The sequence below is a fragment of the Rana temporaria genome, chromosome 1 (genome assembly GCF_905171775.1).
Source record: "Rana temporaria chromosome 1, aRanTem1.1, whole genome shotgun sequence".
Lineage (NCBI taxonomy): Eukaryota > Metazoa > Chordata > Amphibia > Anura > Ranidae > Rana > Rana temporaria.
The window spans coordinates 21,928,368-21,946,414 of record NC_053489.1 but is presented as its reverse complement, the minus strand read 5'-3'; the positions used below and the strand labels follow the sequence as shown (position 1 = coordinate 21,946,414).

The 18,047-nt window shown below is 50.2% G+C and overlaps 1 protein-coding gene across 1 annotated transcript in view; it reads left to right on the top strand.

Moving 5' to 3' along the window:
• The window catches only part of LOC120928287 (vomeronasal type-2 receptor 26-like), a 39,537-nt gene extending 22,004 nt beyond the window's left edge, over positions 1-17,533 (top strand). Inside the window, exons 4-5 of the mRNA XM_040339394.1 lie at positions 16,342-16,465; positions 16,574-17,533. Of these exons, the coding sequence (XP_040195328.1) occupies positions 16,342-16,465; positions 16,574-17,481 (1,032 nt within the window). The 3' untranslated portion in view covers positions 17,482-17,533. The remainder of the gene's footprint in view (positions 1-16,341; positions 16,466-16,573) is intronic.
• The last annotated feature ends 514 nt before the right edge of the window (positions 17,534-18,047 follow it).

Genomic DNA, 18,047 nt, shown 5'->3' with positions numbered 1-18,047 from the left:
GCACCACCCCAAGGACAGGAGGCTGCTGAGGAGTCCCCAGGGGAGGGGAGTGGCCAAACCTCCCCTCATGAGGAGGATGAGGGGGAGGAGGATGAGGGGGAGGAGGATGAGGGGGTGGAAGAAGAAGATCTGCAGCTTGGCAGGGAAATCCTTCTGGTCTCTGATCTAATGACATTTGAGGATACCCTTGAGGCTACCCCAGAGGCTACCCCAGAGCCCACCCCAGAGCCTACCCCAGAGCCTACCCCAGAGGCTGGCAGCAGTCAGGCCACCATTAGGGGTAGCCCCTCCCACTCCTCCCCCAACAGGCTGCAAACCACAAGGGTCACTCTCTCCCCTCCTCCTGAGCCACAAGCCTCAGGGGCAGGCAGGATGGCGACCCAGGTGACCAGGGGGGTGTTTGAGCGTCTGCCGGCCAGTCTGCAGAAGGACAATGCCTGGCAGACCCGCACTCTGGGTGAGATTCAAAAAACTCTTAACAAGATGGAGCACAGCCTGGGTGCAATGAGGGAGTCACTCGGTGATGTGGCCACAAACTCTTTGGGGGTCATCACATGTTTGTGGGACCTGAAGACCGCCACAACAGTCGTGGCCCAGGAGGTGACTGCCCTGACCCAGGCTGTGCAGGACAATACACGGGCTGTCCAGGACAATACCCGGGCTGGCCAGGCCAATACGGCTGCCATCACTGGCTGTCTGAACAGGATAGCAGTGGCCTTGGAGGGCAGGCCAGCAGGAGGACAGACACCAGGGGAGGCTCCTTCTTCCCCTGCTCACTCACCCCCCCATGAAGATACTCCCTCCCCTGCTAACACCCCCCCCCGTGAAGATCCTCCAGTTGGCCGTGCCCGTGCCCGTGGCCGTGCCCTTGGGCAGCCCAGATGGAGCACTCGCCGCCGGAATTAATTTCCAGGGGTACTTTTTTTTTTTATGATTTTGTTTATTATACTGTACTTATGATTTGGTTTATGTGTGTGAATGATGTGTGAATGTGGGGGGGTGGCATTCCTGATAAAATAAGGGTGTCACCCTCAGTTTTGGTGGAGAAGGGATCCCCAGGACCAGGGAGAAGTGATCCCAGGTTCCTGAATGGTGTATGAATGCACAGTGACATAATTGGAGCCGTGGCGTGGCGTTACTGCTCCCAAGTACCAAAGGGGGGGGGGTACTTGGATCTAATCCAATTCGATGTGCATGTGATGTGTCTGTGCTAGGGACCACAGTGGTGTGCATTCATGCATTCTCATTGTGACATTATTCATGTGTGTTTACTATGAAAAGAAACATTCTCATTGTGACATTATTCATGTGCGTTTACTGTGAAAAAATGCCTTCTGCGAGGCGTCTCCTGGCTGCTGTGCCCTCAGCAGACCGGGTAGAGTGGGTTAGGGGGGATTGCCTGGGTCGGGGGTCAGGTCAGCACGTATGTCAATCTCCAGTCACCTTCTCATGGCAAAGTTGTGCAGAATACAACATGCACCGATGATCTGGCACACAAAGTCTGGGGAATCCAACAATGTACCCCCAGTCTTGTCCAGGCATCTGAAGCGGGACTTCAGCAGCCCAAATGTACGCTCCACAACTGCCCGGGTGCGTATGTGAGCCTAGTTGTAGCGTTGCTCTCCTGGGGTTTGGGGGTTCCTGAATGGGGTCATCATATGTGGTCCCAGGGCATATCCTGAGTCACCTGGAAGGGAAAAGACAGGAGGATGTTAGTCATGCATGTGCCCCTCGTGATGTCTGCATCATGGGGGGGGACATACCTCACACCCATGTCACTCACCAACCAGCCAGCTGTCTCCATACTTGTTCTGTTCCAAATCTCTGCAGATTTTGATCTGCCGGAATATATAGCTGTCATGGCAGGATCCAGGGAATTTTGCACAGACGTGCCAGATGAGGCCATGGGCATCTACGATTACCTGGACATTTATGGAATGCCAGTGCTTCCGATTCCGGAACAGGTGCTCTGTCTCATGGGGGGGCTGTAGTGCCACATGGGTACAATCAATGGCCCCGATGGTCCATGGGAATCGGGCAATGTGGTAAAAGTCTGTCATGGTTTGCAATCGCTGGTCCTCCTGGGTGGGTTTTTGAAATTGATTGCTCATGCGTCTCAGTATTGCAGGGACTACTTGGTGCACACACCTGCACATGGATGATTGTGCCATCCCAGCCAGACCTCCACATGTGCGTTGGAAAGACCCAGTGGCAAGGAAATGGAGTGTTGCCATTACTTTGATGAGAGGTGGCAGGGCATGGGATCGTTGGGTTGGGGTGGTGAGATCATCCTGCAGGATTCTGGTTAATTCCAGGATGGCTTCCCGGTTAAATCGGTAGTTGCCATAGACCTCAGAAGCAGGCATGCCAAAGAGATCTCGGCGTGGGCGGTATACCCTCTCCTGTGCCCTCCTCCTCCTCCTCTGTGCCCTCCTCCTTCTTTGTGCCTCTGAAGTAGCGAGTGCTGCTAGGATCATGGATGGCCCGGGCATGTTGGCAGACAGTTTGAAGTCCAGCAAATATGTGTTCTCAGCTTTTCCTCAATGCTGTTGCTTCAGCAGACCTTTACACAGCATGTGTAAAATTAGGGCTGCTTTTATAACGTGTAAATTTGCGCAGGGAAACTAACAGGTGCGCACAGGGCGTAATCTACGGCGCACACACTTAATTATGTGGATCGCCCTATCTCCCTCATTTGCATCTTTGCCTATCAAAAACAGCGGCGTGACTAGCGTAATTTGCGTCCGAGGATGCGCCGGAGTAATTATTTTAGGTAGGACGGAAAATACGGATTTTAAGGCGTATCTCGTTTTGAGGATCGGGCGCAAAGATATGCGCAGAGTAAAATTAGAAATCTCGAGTTAAGTCGGCGCATCTGCTTTGTGGATTTGGCCATGTGCACCCAAACTACATTTGTATCATTTTTTTCTCTCACAAAGAGATGTTTCTTTTGGTGGTATTTAACCAGTTAGCAACCGCCCTATAGACGAAATACGTCTACAAGGCGGTTGCTTAACTCTGGGAGGGCGTCAATGTACGTCCTCCCAGAATCGCGCTCCCGCGCGCCGTGTGGGGCGCGCACACGGGAGTCTCCGTGACCGCCGGGTCCTCCGGACCCGGCTGATCACGGATCACGGTAAATCGCCGCTGATAGCGGCGGTTTACCAAGTGATCGCTCCGTCCAATGACGGAGCGATCACTAGTAAACAAACTGGCGTCATGTGATGACGCGGGTTCCTCCCTCTCCTCTCTGTACCGAACGGTACAGTGTGAGAGAGGAGAGGGGAGAGAGCGGAAGCAGCAGCAGCTGCTGCTGCTGCGGGCTGGATCTGTGACACATGCAGTCACAGATCCAGCCATCCATCCCTCCCTGTGCAATTCTCTGCAATGCCCCCATACTCTGCAATGCCCCCATACTCTGCAATGCCCCCATACTCTGCAATGCCCCCATACTCTGCCATACTCTGCAATGCCCCCACACTCTGCAATGCCCCCATACTCTGCCATACTCTGCAATGCCCCCATACTCTGCAATGCCCCCATACTCTGCAATGCCCCCATACTCTGCAATACCCCAAAATACTCTGCAATGCCCCCATACTCTGCAATGCCCCCATACTCTGCAATACCCCAAAATACTCTGCAATGCCCCCATACTCCGCAATGCCCTGCAATGCCCCGCAATACTCCGCAATGCCCCACAATACCCCGCAATACCCCGCAATACTCCGCAATACCCCGCAATACCCCACAATACCCTGCAATACCCCACAATACCCCACAATACCCCGCAATACTCCGCAATACCCCGCAATACCCCGCAATACTCCGCAATACCCTGCAATACCCCACAATATTCCGCAATACCCCGCAATACCCTGCAATACTCCGCAATACCCCACAATACTCCGCAATACCCCACAATACCCTGCAACGTCGTCTATGGGGATTTTTAAGTAGCGAAGTTTGGCGCCATTCCATGACTATGGTATACCAGAATTCACCCTGACCGCTAAAGCCCCTTTACAGTTAATACCCCCACTTAACCTTTAATAAATAATGAGTCCACTACTTAGTGTTGGAGTAAAAACTGGCCGTAGCAGCCTCCTTTATTTTAAATACTCTTTAAATAATCATAAATAACCAATAACAAAAACCAATAACACATAGAGAAAAAACACTTATTTCCTGAGATAATAACCTCTCTAACATGGTGCTGGACTTTGCAGGACCCATTAACCCTTAACTCGTTAACCTTTAAACTTTGTAACTATGTAACACTTTTTTGGCACTGCGGTGTCCTAACCTCTGGTCATAGGCCTCAAGCCGAAGCTGGCTCAAAGACGACCATTGACCGCAGTGCCCCCATTCACCAACCTTCCAGCTACATTAGTAGACTGGGAACTAGAAACCCCTTCAGGACCCCTCCCACCGCTGGGTACTGGCGTCCATCTTTGGGGTAATATCTTCTCCTGCAAAGTCCAAAAACACCCGCCACCAGCACCCAAAGGTAACCCCTTACCTATGGGAGCACCTCCACACCCTCATCGCTTGCTGTACCCCCTCCTCTAAACGCAACACCCACATATCAATCCCCACGTCCGTGAGGTGAACACCATCACTCCTGAGGTATCTCCATGTGTCCACTTCCAATTCGGGGTGCCGAACCACTAGCCCCCCGTTCCTGAGCACAAACCGCCCCACATTTCTGTTTATCTTCCTGCACGCCCGATTCACCCCCTCTACCGACCTGGCCATCCTCCATGTTGACCTGGCCACCATGTCTGACCACACCACTATCGTATCCGGAAAGGACATCCGGATCCGCTGAAAGTCAAATTTAATGTCCCGTGCTATCTCCATCATCGATCTCACTCCAAGATCATTCCCCCCGGCGTGAATCACCAGAACCTCCGGTGGCCTGTCCAGCTGTGCAAATTTGTGCACCTCCGGCACCACCTTGCTCCATAACATCCCGGGGACCCCCAACCACCTTACACTCGCCTCCTGTCTCGATATTCCCAGCTGACGACCGGTCGGGCGATCATCCGCCCGTCTGGCCCCCCGAACCACATAGGAGTGGCCCATTATCCAGACCAAAAGCGGTCCAGTACCTGAAAAACAGTAAACAAAAAAAAAAAACACGTCACCAACATACCCACATAGAGATAACCCGCTTTTGAGTAATCCCTGTCACCCCCTTTGCCCCGTAACTCAAAACCCCACTCCCCAGACCTTCAACCCAAACTAGCCACCAGCTGCGGCCTAACATATAATTGAAACCGCCTGGATTCCCAACGCCCTATCCTCTTTATTGCCTCTTCACCCAGTCCATTCCTTGCCGCTTCCGTAGCTGCCCCGATCCTAAAGGAATGAGCCGAGAACTCCTTTGCCACCAGGCCCAATGCCCCCAGACACTTCCTAAACACTGCCACAAACTGATATCGTGACATCGGGGACCCATTTTCGTGTACCAAAAAGGCGCCCCCCACCCCCGGACGTATGTCCAGGTAGTCCCTTACCAGCCCGACCGGGCACAACTCCGACCCTTCAATTGGGAACACATGAACCGCCCTTCCCTTGCCACTCTGATCCGTTTTGGACCTTCTGAGCCACAACGTGACCCCCTCCGGGGTCCAACCGACATCCGCAACTCCCATGCCCCCCTGGACCAATTTCGACGGGCTCACCAGCTCGCCCACCCTAAAGGCCCCAAAAAATGCCAGCGCGAATGCCGCGCGGAACAATGTAACTTCAAACCTGGATGAACATATCGCCCCCACTTTAGCCAGGATTCCTCTCAAAACTTCGAAAGACACCGGGCGGCGAGCGTCAGGTCGCCGCCCCTGTTTCCTGTACCCTTTCAGAGCTTGTCGCACCCAGAAGTCCTTTGTAAGATCCGGCCACCCTTGCCATTTGAACAGAAATGCCAACCCGGCCAATTTCTTATCCAACGCCGACGGCGACACTCCCGCTTCCATGTTTCTAGACAAAAAATACAGAACCAGTGTCCTCACCTCCGGTCCCGAAAGGTGAACCTCCGATTCCCTCACCAAATCGCTCCACTCCGACCATACCTTCTCATAGGCCGCCCAAGTACCCGCACTCAACGATTTCCTAATCCAGGTGGAGATTGTTCCAATGGAATCTGCCACAGCCACTCCGGACAAGGGACCCCCCGTTCCTCTGCCTCCGGCACCAGCTCCCGGAACCTGTCTCACTGAAACCGAGACAAAGCGTCAGCCACGACATTGTCCACACCCGGTAAGTGCACCGCATACACAAACACATTCAGCTGCATACAGCGCAGCACCAAGTGTCTCAGGAGACGAATCACTGGGGGAGAAGATGCGGTAACTCGATTGATCACCTGCACGACCCCCAAGTTATCCCCATGGAAGCGCACCTTCCGATCCCGGAAAGACGTGCCCCATAACTCAACCGCCAGCACCACTGGAAACAGCTCCAGCAGCACCAAATTCTTTGTAAAGCCCGCAGTCACCCAAGACTGCGGCCAAGAGCCAGCGCTCCACTGACCCTGAAAGAAGGCCCCAAAGCCCGCACCCCCGGCCGCATCTGTATACAGCTCCAGGTCAAAATTGCTGACCGGGCCGGACATCCACAAGGCCCTGCCGTTAAAACCCTCTAGAAAAGAGTGCCATACCCGCAGGTCCTCCCTATGCTCCTTCACGAGCCGACAGCCGACGACAAAAAACCCTCCCCATCGGGATAATCCTGCAGGCAAAATTCAGCTTACCCAACAACGACTGCAAAGCCCGCAGCTGCACCTTATGCACTCCCATCATACCCCTGACCTCCGCCTTGAGGCCTTCTAGCTTATCCTGCGGCAAACGACATTCCATCTTCTCGGCGTCTATGACTATGCCCAGGAATTGAATGACAGACCTAGGACCTTCCGTCTTTTCGGGCGCCAAAGGCACCCCAAAACGTTCCGCTACGTGTTCTAGCGTAGATAACAAAACTGCACAAATCCGTGACCCCCCCGGTCCAATGCAGAGAAAGTCATCTAGATAGTGGATGACTGAATTCACTCCCGCCACGTCTCGCACCACCCATTCCAAAAAGGAACTGAATTGTTCGAACAACGCACAGGATACCGAGCAGCCCATGGGCAGACATTTGTCCACATAGAACTCCCCTCCCCAGTGACACCCCAACAGTCTGAAGCTGTCCGGGTGCACCGGCAACAGCCGGAAGGCCGCCTCGATGTCCGACTTGGCCATCAACGCCCCCCGACCGTATTTCTTGACCCATCCCACCGCCGCGTCAAACGATGTGTAGCACACCGAACAATCGCCCGCATCAATCGCATCATTTACCGACCCCCCTTTCGGAAATGAGAGGTGGTGAATGAGTCTGAACTTGTTTGGTTCCTTCTTCGGTACCACCCCCAACGGTGATACCACCAGACCCTCCAAAGGGGGGGATTCAAACGGGCCCCCCATGCGGCCTAGCCCCACTTCCTTCCGTAATTTCTCAGAAACCACTTCGGGGTGTTGGAGAGCCGAACGCAAATTCTTGGACAGCGGCGGAACCACCGTCAAGCTACAAGGAATACGGAACCCCACAGTAAAACCTTCCTCCAGGAGCTGAGCCGCCGCTCTGTCCGGATACCTACCGAGAAACGGCAGCATCCTTCTCACCATCACCGGGGTGCTCCCTCTTACCTGAAGAATCCCCGGGACGTCCCTTGCCCTGCTTGAAGCAGCGGGAAGAGGGGTGATTACCCCCACACCCGGAGCACTCATGCTTGTATCGGCACGACCCCCCAAACTTGCAGCTACCCTCGTTGAACTGCCAACAAACCCCTTTTTTCTTTCCGGCCGACTGTCCCAGGGAAGAGGCTCCGCCGGCCCCCCCCTGAAAAAACGGCGCCGACGTCCTCGGAGCCGTCATAAGCCGCATCCAAAGGCTAATGTCCTTGGCGTCCCAACGAATTTCCGGCCTGATCGCCCGACGTTGCCTGAACTGTTCGTCATATCTAAGCCAACCTGTGCCCCCATAGCACCTGTAGGCCTCACTGATCGCCTCCTGGTAACTGAAGAGCGCCGAGCAGTGCTCGGGGTTCTTCTCGCCAATCACACTGGCCAAAATGGAATACGCCTGCGACCAGTTTGCAAACGTGCGAGGTATTAGCCTGTACCTCCTCTTCTCCTCATCTTCCTTCTTAGAATCCTCTGGTTTTACCCTGTCCAAATTGAATTTTTCCAGCGGTAACAGCGCGAATATCTCCACGTACTCGCTCTTCCAGATCTTTTCCCGTACCTCCTGTTTCAGATGCGACCCCAGCGGCGCATCGTAACAGGTGTAAACCTGTCCCCTAGCCTCATCCGCTAACCGTACTAAATCCCGTTTTTTTGAAGCGGCCCCCGCCGACTCGGCGGTAACCTCCGGCTGCACTGATGCCCCGGCCCCCAAGCCGCCCCCACTTGCCTCCTTTCCAGCTACCACCAACGGCGTAGTGGCAGCCGCCACCGCCGCCGCGGCCACCCCCGTAGCTCCCCCGACCGGCCCCCAAGCCGCCGCCGGGCTTGCGGGAGGTCTGTCCCCCCCTTTTAGCTGACTGACCAGAGCCTCTAACCCCGACAAAAACCTTTGCAAACCCACATCACCTCCAGCAATACCCACCTGTGCATCCGTAACCTGGGACGCCGGTGCAACAACCACATTCCTCTCAACCACATCAACACATTGCCTATTAGAAACATCAGTGTAAAATGACTTACCGGGCTGCGTGGAAGCAATCCCATCAGCCGACCGTCTCGAATCCCTCGTTGCTGGTATCGTCCTGGGCAAGACCTCGTCCTCAGATCCCGACCGCTCTCCCTCCGACCGATCCTCCTCCTCCGATGATGACCCACCGGGCGGCTCGGTCCCGGAGGCCGAAGGCCCAGGGCCGCATTCACTCCCCCTGCGGGCCCTGGACCCGTGCGGCGATTTTGCCGAAGCTTTCCTGCTTGGCGTAACCCTGTTGCTGCCGACGCGCTCCACCTCCTGCAAGTGGCTAGCCGAGGAAGCTGGGGGGCTAGCCACCGTGGCCTGCGATCCCACTCGCCGAGACCCCACCACCGGGCCCGTCACTGCCTGATCCACACGCCGGGCGGGCAAGGCCGCCGCATCTGAGCCCCCTGGCCGTCCCCCCCTTGCACCCACGCTACTCCTGGTGCCCCCGGCTGGGCCTTCCGACACAATACCCGCCGCCCGCTTCGCGGGGGGGCCCGAAGGGGCCCTGCTATGTCCACTATCCCCCCTCTGCCGTCCCGGGGATATACTGGGTGAATACCGGCGGGGGGGCGGGACGAGCGCGTCCGCGAGGCCCCCCGGCCTGTGTGACTAGGCCCCGACGACGCTGCTCCCATGCCTGTGTGATCAGGCCCCGATGCGACCTGAATTGTGTCCCCGTGTGCCCGCACTGCTCCCCGGACCGACCGTTCAGGCCCCGACTCCGCCAGCACCACACCTGTGTGCTCCGGCCCCGATGCTGCTTGTCCGGTCTGGACGCGGCTAGGCCCCGACGCCATGCGCCCCATGTCCCCTCCATCCTGCGATAAAAGCGCCCCCAACTGCCTCTGCAGCCAGTCCTCACCCCGGATAGCCGCCTCCGCCCTCAATCTCCCGAATAAATCCTCGATCGCAGCCATCGCCGTGACAATTTGGGACAAGCGAAATCCCTGCAGGCTGAGCAGACACAGCAGCAACTTCACTCCCCCACCAACTTCACTCCCCCACGCTGCCTCTGCCCGGGAAACTGAGAGTAAGAGATATCTGTGATCTCTCCTCCCCTGCTCTGCTCCTCCCCCCACAGCTACTAGGGTTTCTGTTAACCCTGTCATGGCCGGCCCTACACTGACTTCCAGTTGCTCCGGGCCTCACTCGAGCGTGTGCAATTTTGAAGAGTGACATGTTGGGTATCTATTTACTCGGCGTAACTTCATCTTTCACATTTATGCAAAAGAATGAAGAAAAAATACTAAATTTGCAAAATTTTATAACAGAAACAAATAATTTTTTTTTTTTTTTACAGAATTTTCAGTCTTTTTTCTCTTATAGCGCAAAAAATAAAAAACCCAACGGTGATTAAATACCACCAAAAGAAAGCTCTATTTGTGTGAAAAAAAAAGGACAGAAATTTCATTTGGGTACAATGTTGTATGACTGAGTAATTGTCATTCAAATTGTGAGAGCACCGAAAGCTGAAAATTGGTCTGGTTATTAAGTGGGTTTACGTGCCCAGTGGTCAAGTCGTTAATCAACACTGAGTTTTAATTGTTTGCTAAATTAACAAATGAAGACCGAAAATGTGTAAAAAACAAAACAAAAACACCTTCTACATAGTTTTTTATAAAACTTTGCAAACAGGTCATTTTTCTACTTCACTGATGTGCACTGATGAGGCAGAACTGATGGGCACTGATAGGCTACACTAATTTGCAATGATGCGGTGGCTTTGATGGGCACCGATAATCTGCACTGATAGGCAATAATGAGGCGCCACTGGTGGGCACTGATAAGGCCGCACTGATGGGTGGCACTGATAGGTGGTACTAATGGGCATTGGTAGGTGGCATTGATGGGCACTGGTAGGCGGCATTGATGGGCACTGGTAGGCAGCATTGATGGGCGCTGATAGGTGGCACTGATGGGCACTGATAGGCAGCACTGACAGATGGTAATGATGGGCACTGGTAGGCTACACTAATAGGCACTGGTGGGTGGCACTGAGGGGCACTGGTAGGCGGCACTGAGGGGCACTAGTAGGTGCCACTGATTGGCGCTGATAGGTGGCACTGATGGGCACTAATATGTGACACTAATGGGCACTGATAGGCAGCACTGATAGATGGTACTGATGGGCACTGCTAGGCAACACTGATGGGCACGGATAGGTGTCACTGATGGGCACTGGTAGGCAGCACTGATAGGTGGCACTTATGGGTGCTTATGGGCACAAATATGTGACACTGATGGGCACTGATAGGCAGCACTGATAGATGGTACTTGTAACGGTATAGCCCGTGGGACCCAGAGGCGCTTGAAGGATGCGGGGTACTCCTGGTTTAGCTTCACCAATGACTCTTGGGTCTAGGGTCATCCTATGTCCACTAGGGGCATAGGATGACTGAGAAATTATATCTTGAATTACATGAGATGGGACACATACTGCTAAGATGTTAATTGATGTTAATCACCTCCAGCTACCTGGCTGTAGTGATAAACGCTTGCTGTGATTGCATTTTATTGTCTACTAGCTGAATACCCGGCGTTGCCCGGTCTTCCTATCTTAACCTTTTGGGGAGGAAAATCATAGTAATATAAATATACCCATCTTTTATATAAGGGTGTAGGTAAGGGTTAATGTAACTGTCATATATTTTTATTTGGCATATAAGTAATATGTGTACCAGGTATTATTGAAATATCTCCAGGCGTACAGAAGTTATGTGGGAACATACATTTCCCATTGATTTGCATGGGACTTTAAACAAAAACCCCGACCCTCACAAATGGGTGTAGTTAAGGGATAAATTAACGATCCTATAGTTTAAGTGGACATATAAGTAACATGTGACCAAGTGTTATCGAAATATCTACAGCCGTTTGGAAGTTATGAAGTAACATGCATTTCCCATAGAGTTGAATGGGACTTTAAAGGAAAACCCTGACCATGGCAAATGGGGGTGGGTAAGGGTTAAACCACCTATCCTATGTTTGTTGCTGACATATAAGTAACCTGTGTGCCGAGTTTCATGTTAATATCTTTAGCCGTTTGGACGTGATGCTGGAACATACATACATACATACATACATACATAGATACATACATACATACATACACACATACATACACACACAGACACGTTGAGTTTTATATATATAGATTCTGTTAATTAAGTCTGGCTCCTAAGATATTTCATTGTGCTATGCTAATTGACACTGTATTGTGTGAAAGTCTATTGATGATAATATGTGATGTGACTTAGCACCCTCTAAAGGTCAGATGTCTGACTTATGTTTACTAAAGTAATGTGTATTGAATAGAAGGTGAAAAGAGCCGAAGTCATGACGTCTGCCATGTCAGCTATAGTAATTAACTCATGTAGATTCGGTGCCAGAAAGTCTGGCTAAGATGTGGATTGAGGGGGACTCGTTAGCACCAATTGTATGATGTTCTGGGTGGAGTGTGTCATTGTCCCTTTGATTACTGCAGCATGCTTTCAACTGTATAAAAAGAGCCTAAGTTTTCCATTAAAGTGTCATTCTGTTTGGAACCAGAGAACAGAGCTGTGTGTCTCGTTCTTCTGGGGGAAATCCAATGGGTCCTGTCTGCTGGATTGTGGCGTGTCGGAAGCTGTCTTGGGTTGGTGGAATGGAATAACGTAACGGTGTTAACTCCTGACCGTTACAGTACCGATGGGCACTGGTAGGCAACACTAATGGGCACTGGTAGGCGACACTGATGGGCACTGGTAGGTAGCACTGATTAGTGACATTGATAAGGAGACACTAGTGGGCACAGATAGACAGCAGTTGTGGGCACTGATTGGCAACAGTGGTGGGCACTGATTGGAAGCAGTAGTGGGCACTGATTTGAAGCAGTGTTGGGCACCGCTTAGTAGCAGTAGTGGGCACTAATAGGCATCAGTGGTGGATTCTAAATGACAGCAGTGGTGGGCACCGATTTGCAGACACAGTTTGGTAGAGTCCAATTATCAGCTCTTTTCTCCTCTCCTCCACACGCTGACAGTGTGAGAAGGAGCGGTGAAGAGAGACGGTAATCGGCTTCTGTTGACATTGTGATCAGCTGTGATTGGACACAGCTGATCATGTAGTAAAGAACCACTGATTGGCTCTTTACATCAAACTGTGTTCGGCAGTATCCAGAGGACAAAGCTGCCGGGCCCGGGTGAGGGGCACGGGCGGCACACCCTGTGTTTGCAGTGTCTGGAAGTGACTGCGAACACAGAGCGTGCTGCCCGCTGACAAGCGGCTGTGCGATTAATGGAGGCCTTCATACTGTATGATGGAAGAACCGGACGACCTGGCCATAGTGCTGTCAGGATATACTGTATACAGAGCCTTGAAAGAGTATTCATACACCTTGACATTTTCCACATGTTGTCATGTTACAAACAAAAATGTAAATGTATTTTATTGGGATTTTATGCAACAGACCAACACAAAGTGGCACATACTGTAATTGTGAAGCGAAAAGAAAATTATTAATTATTTAAAAAATGTTTTACAATTAACCACTTCCATACCGGGCACTTATACACCCTCCTGCCCATACCAATATTCATCTTTCAGCGTTGTTGCACTTTGAATGACAATTGCGCGGTCGTGCTACACTGTACCCAAACTACATTTTTATCATTTTGTTCCCACAAATAGAGCTTTCTTTTGGTAGTATTTAATCACCTCTGGGGTTTTTATTTTCTGCAAAAAAAAATAAAAAAGACCGAAAATTTTGAAAAACAAATTCTTTTTTTGGTTTCTGTTATAAAACGTTTTAAATAAGTAAGTTTTCTCCTTCACGGTTGGGCACAGATGTGGCGGTATGGATGGGCACAGATGGGGCGGCACAGATAGGGCGGCACGGATGGGGCAGCAGGGATGGGCACAGATAAGTCGCCCCCGAAGTCGTGCCGCCCCAGTGTGAACCGGCTCTTAGTATTCTACCACACATAGGCCCAGATTCACATAGGGCGGCGTTACATTGAGCGGGCGTAGCGTATTGTATTAACGCTACGCCGCCGCAACTTAGAGAGGCAAGTGCAGTATTCACAAAGCACTTGCGTCCTAAGTTACGGCGGCATAGCGTAAATGTGCCGGCGTAAGCACGCGAAATTCAAATGATGAAGAAGTGGGCGTGTAAATGACGCTTCGAACGAACGGTGCATGCGCCGTCCGTGGACGTATCCCAGTGCGCATGCGTCGGATAGAATGCCTAAGATACGTTGAACACTGCCTACGACATGAACGTAACTTACGCACAGCCCTATTCGCGTACGACTTACATAAACAACGTAAAAAGATACGCTTGTTCCGACATCCATACCTTGCATGGGCTGCGCCACCTAGAGACCAGCTTTAATTTTACGCCGGTGTATGTCTTACGTAAACGGCATAACTAATTGCGAGGGGCGTACGTACATTCGTGAATCGGCGTATCTTGCACATTTACATATTCAACACAAAAATCAACGGAAGCTCCACCTAGCGGCCAGCGTAAATATGCACCCCAAGATACGACGCTCGTATCTTGGCCAAATCTATGCGTAACTGATTCTATGAATCAGGCGCATAGATACGACAGCGGCCATTGGACTTACGACGGCGTATCTGGATATACGCCGTCGTAAGTCTTTAGGAATCTGGGCCACAGTGTTTTGCTTTTAGGTCAAAACGATAAATTTTGGTCTCATCTGACCAGAGATCCTTCTTCCACATGTTTGCTGTGTCCCCCACATGGCGTCTCACAAACTGCAAACAAGAATTCTTATGGCTTTGTTTCAAAAATGTCTTTCTCCTTGTCACTCTTCCATAAAGGGCAGATTTGTGGAGAGCACGACTAATAGTTGTCCTGTGGACAGATTCTCCCCCCTGAGCTGTGGATCTCTGCAGCTCCTCCAGAGTTACCATGGGCCTCTTGGCTGTCTCTCTGATGAACGCTCTCCTGCAGTTGTGCCATACTCTTTCCATGTTCCGATGATGGATTGAACAGAGCTCCGTAAAATGTTCAAAGCTCGGGATATTATTTTTTATAACCTAACCCTGCTTTATACTTCTCCACAACTTTATCCCTGATCTGTCTGGTGTGTTCCTTGGCCTTCATGATACTGTTTGTGTACTAAGGTTCTCTAAAAAAACTATGAGGGCTTCACAGAACAGCTGTATTTATACTGAGAAAAAATTGCACACAGGTGGACTCAATTTACGAATTAGGTGATCTCTGAAGGCAATTGGGTCCACTAGATTTTAGTGAGCGGTATCAGAGTAAAGGGGGCTGAACATAAATGCACGCCACATTTTTCAGATATTTTTTGTAAAATATTTTGAAAAACATTTATAATTTTCCTTCCATTTTACAATGATGTACCATTTTGTGTTGATCTTTTGCATACAATCCCAATACAATACATTCACGTTTTTGGTTGCAGCATGACAAAATGTGGAAAATTTCAAGGGGTATGAATACTTTTTCAAGGCACTGTATGACCTGTGACAGGCAAGGCTGTGATACAGTAGTGGAAGGTGACATTGAAGGATTCCTGGAAGTGGACAAATCTCCAACAGTCAGAAAATATAGGTAAGCTAGAACTCTCATTAGCTTTATATTACTGCATGTGTCCTCATTAGAGACATCTTCTCCAGGACAGGAAGAAAGGGCAATTCCCCTCAATGAGACCTCTAAAGAACTTGGCATGATTGTTAACTTTTTCCTTCTATTTATCATTATTACAGTTTTGACTGTAATTACTTTTCGAGTTTGTATTATTTTTTTGCTTGGAGAGGCGGTCCAGAGAGCCAGAGCCAAGGATGTACTCTTCCTTAAATTACCTCCCCCAGAAGGCTGTGCGGGGAGTCTGTGTCTCCCTCTACTCAATGCAAAAGTAAATAACGGGTCGCTGTAACCAACTTGACCACTGGAGGGAGCCGAGATCCTTCTTTATCTACAATGATAGCAGTCTTCCATTCATGTCATACTGGCACCCCACTATATACATAATCGCAGTCAGGCAGCGCGACATTGGCCACCCCGGGACCCCCATCGTGGGAGCCAGCGCCAAGCTCTGTCGCTCCTCCCGCTCGCCGCCCGAAATACATTCCTATGGATGCGCTGCATCTCGTGGGGGGGCGGTGAGCGCGAGAAGCACAGCCTCACAGCGGCGGTATCCAGCACGATCACATCACGCTGGATATAAAAAAATCGGCGGCACCTACTGTAGCTCCCTTGTCATCTCTTCCCATGCTCGCCTGCAGGATTTCTCCAGAGCTCCTCCCATCCTTTGAAACTCCCTACCCCAATCTGTCCGACTGTCCCCTAATCTATCCATCTTTAGACGATACCTGAAAACGCTCCTCTTTAAAGAAGCTTATCCTGCTTCTAACTAACACTTTTCTACTTTCTCCAGCAGCTCATCCCCCACAGCTATTACCTTTTGTATTAATTGACCCTCCTTTTTTAGATTGTAAGCTCTAATGAGCAGGGCCCTCTTATACCTCCTGTACCGAATTGTAATGTAACTGTAATGTCTGCCTTTATTTTGTTATTTTGCTAAAAACTCAAGGTTTTACCTAAAAAAAAATTCCTTTTAGACTCCCCATGCTCAGTGCAATGATCCCTGTCCTCCAGGATACAGGAAAGGTCCATCTGGAGGAATCCATGCTTGCTGCTATCACTGTGTGCCGTGTTCTGATGGGGAAATCTCTAATGTAACAGGTAATGAATACTAATGCATAATTATATAAGGACTGATGTCTGTTATGTGTTATGTTATTGATGTTTTATAATTGGGAAGGTTTCTAACATACAGTTTTTCTCCTACAGACAGTGAGATCTGCCATAAATGTCTTGATGACCATTGGCCAGATGAGAGAAAAGTGAAATGTATTCCTAAAACATATGACTATCTCTCCTATGAGGTGGACATACTGTCTCAAGCCTTTTATATTATTTCTGTATTATGCTCTGCCGTAACTCTCTATATGCTGGCATTGTTTATTTTATTCCGGGACACTCCAATTGTGAAAGCCAATAACCGGACTGTGAGCTTCATCCTCCTGACCTCCATCTTGCTGAGCTTCCTTTGTGTCTTCTTGTTCCTCGGACGTCCTGTGGATATAACCTGTATGCTGAGACAAATGTCATTTGGGATCTTCTTCTCCATCGCTGTCTCTTCTGTTCTGGCCAAGACCATTACTGTCTACATTGCCTTCAGAGCCTCCAAGCCTGGCAGCTACTGGAGGAAGTGGGTGGGAGAGAAGATTTCGAATTCTGTTGTCATAATCTGCTCCTCTGTCCAAGTTCTGATCTGTGTTATTTGGCTGTCAGTGTCTCCTCCCTACCAAGAGTATGACATGGACTCCTATCCTGGGAAGATTATCATTCAGTGTAATGAAGGGTCAGTTATCGGCTTCTACTCTGTGTTGGGTTATATGGGGTTTCTGGCAGCTGTGAGTTTTCTTCTGGCTTTCATGGTGAGGACATTACCGGACAGTTTTAATGAGGCCAAGTACATCACCTTCAGCATGCTGGTTTTCTGCAGTGTCTGGATTGCCATGATCCCGGCCTATCTGAGCACCAGAGGGAAATACATGGTGGCTGTGGAAATATTCGCCATATTGGCCTCCAGTGCTGGATTATTGGGATGTATATTTTTTCCTAAATTCTACATCATTATCATTAAACCAGAGAGAAATTCCAGAAAACATATACTGACCAAAGTCAAATTATAATATACATATTTAAACATTAAAGTGGATGTAAACCCTCCATACACCCAGTGAAGTGAACAGCCTCTGATGATACACAGGGATGAACCAAATCTCCCTACATAGGTGTTATATGTATATCTGCTGTCTTCCCATTTATATACTGTTTAGAAAGTTGAGATTGTGTTAGGAGATTTTCTCTTTCTGGTTAACACCGAGTGTGATGTCTGGGCATACAGCCAAGATAGCTAACTTTGCTAATTGGAGGAAAGGCACACACCCCCTCTCATCATAGGAAGAGACTCTCAGAGCTGTTTTGTAATAGGAGCTGCTCTCTGCTACTCTATTTTAGCAACCTCCTTCGACAAAAGATTCAGGCTGCTTTTGTCTAAAAAGTAAAAAAATATGTCAGGAGTTCTCAGGCTGATAACAGAGGAACCATTCAGAAGAGAGCTGTGGGACTTAGCTCATTAACAATAGATAACAAAATACTGCAGATATATGTGCTCAACTCAAATTTCAGGAATCGGGTTTACATCCACTTTAACCAGTTCCCGACCGCCGCATGTACATATACGTCGGCAGAATGG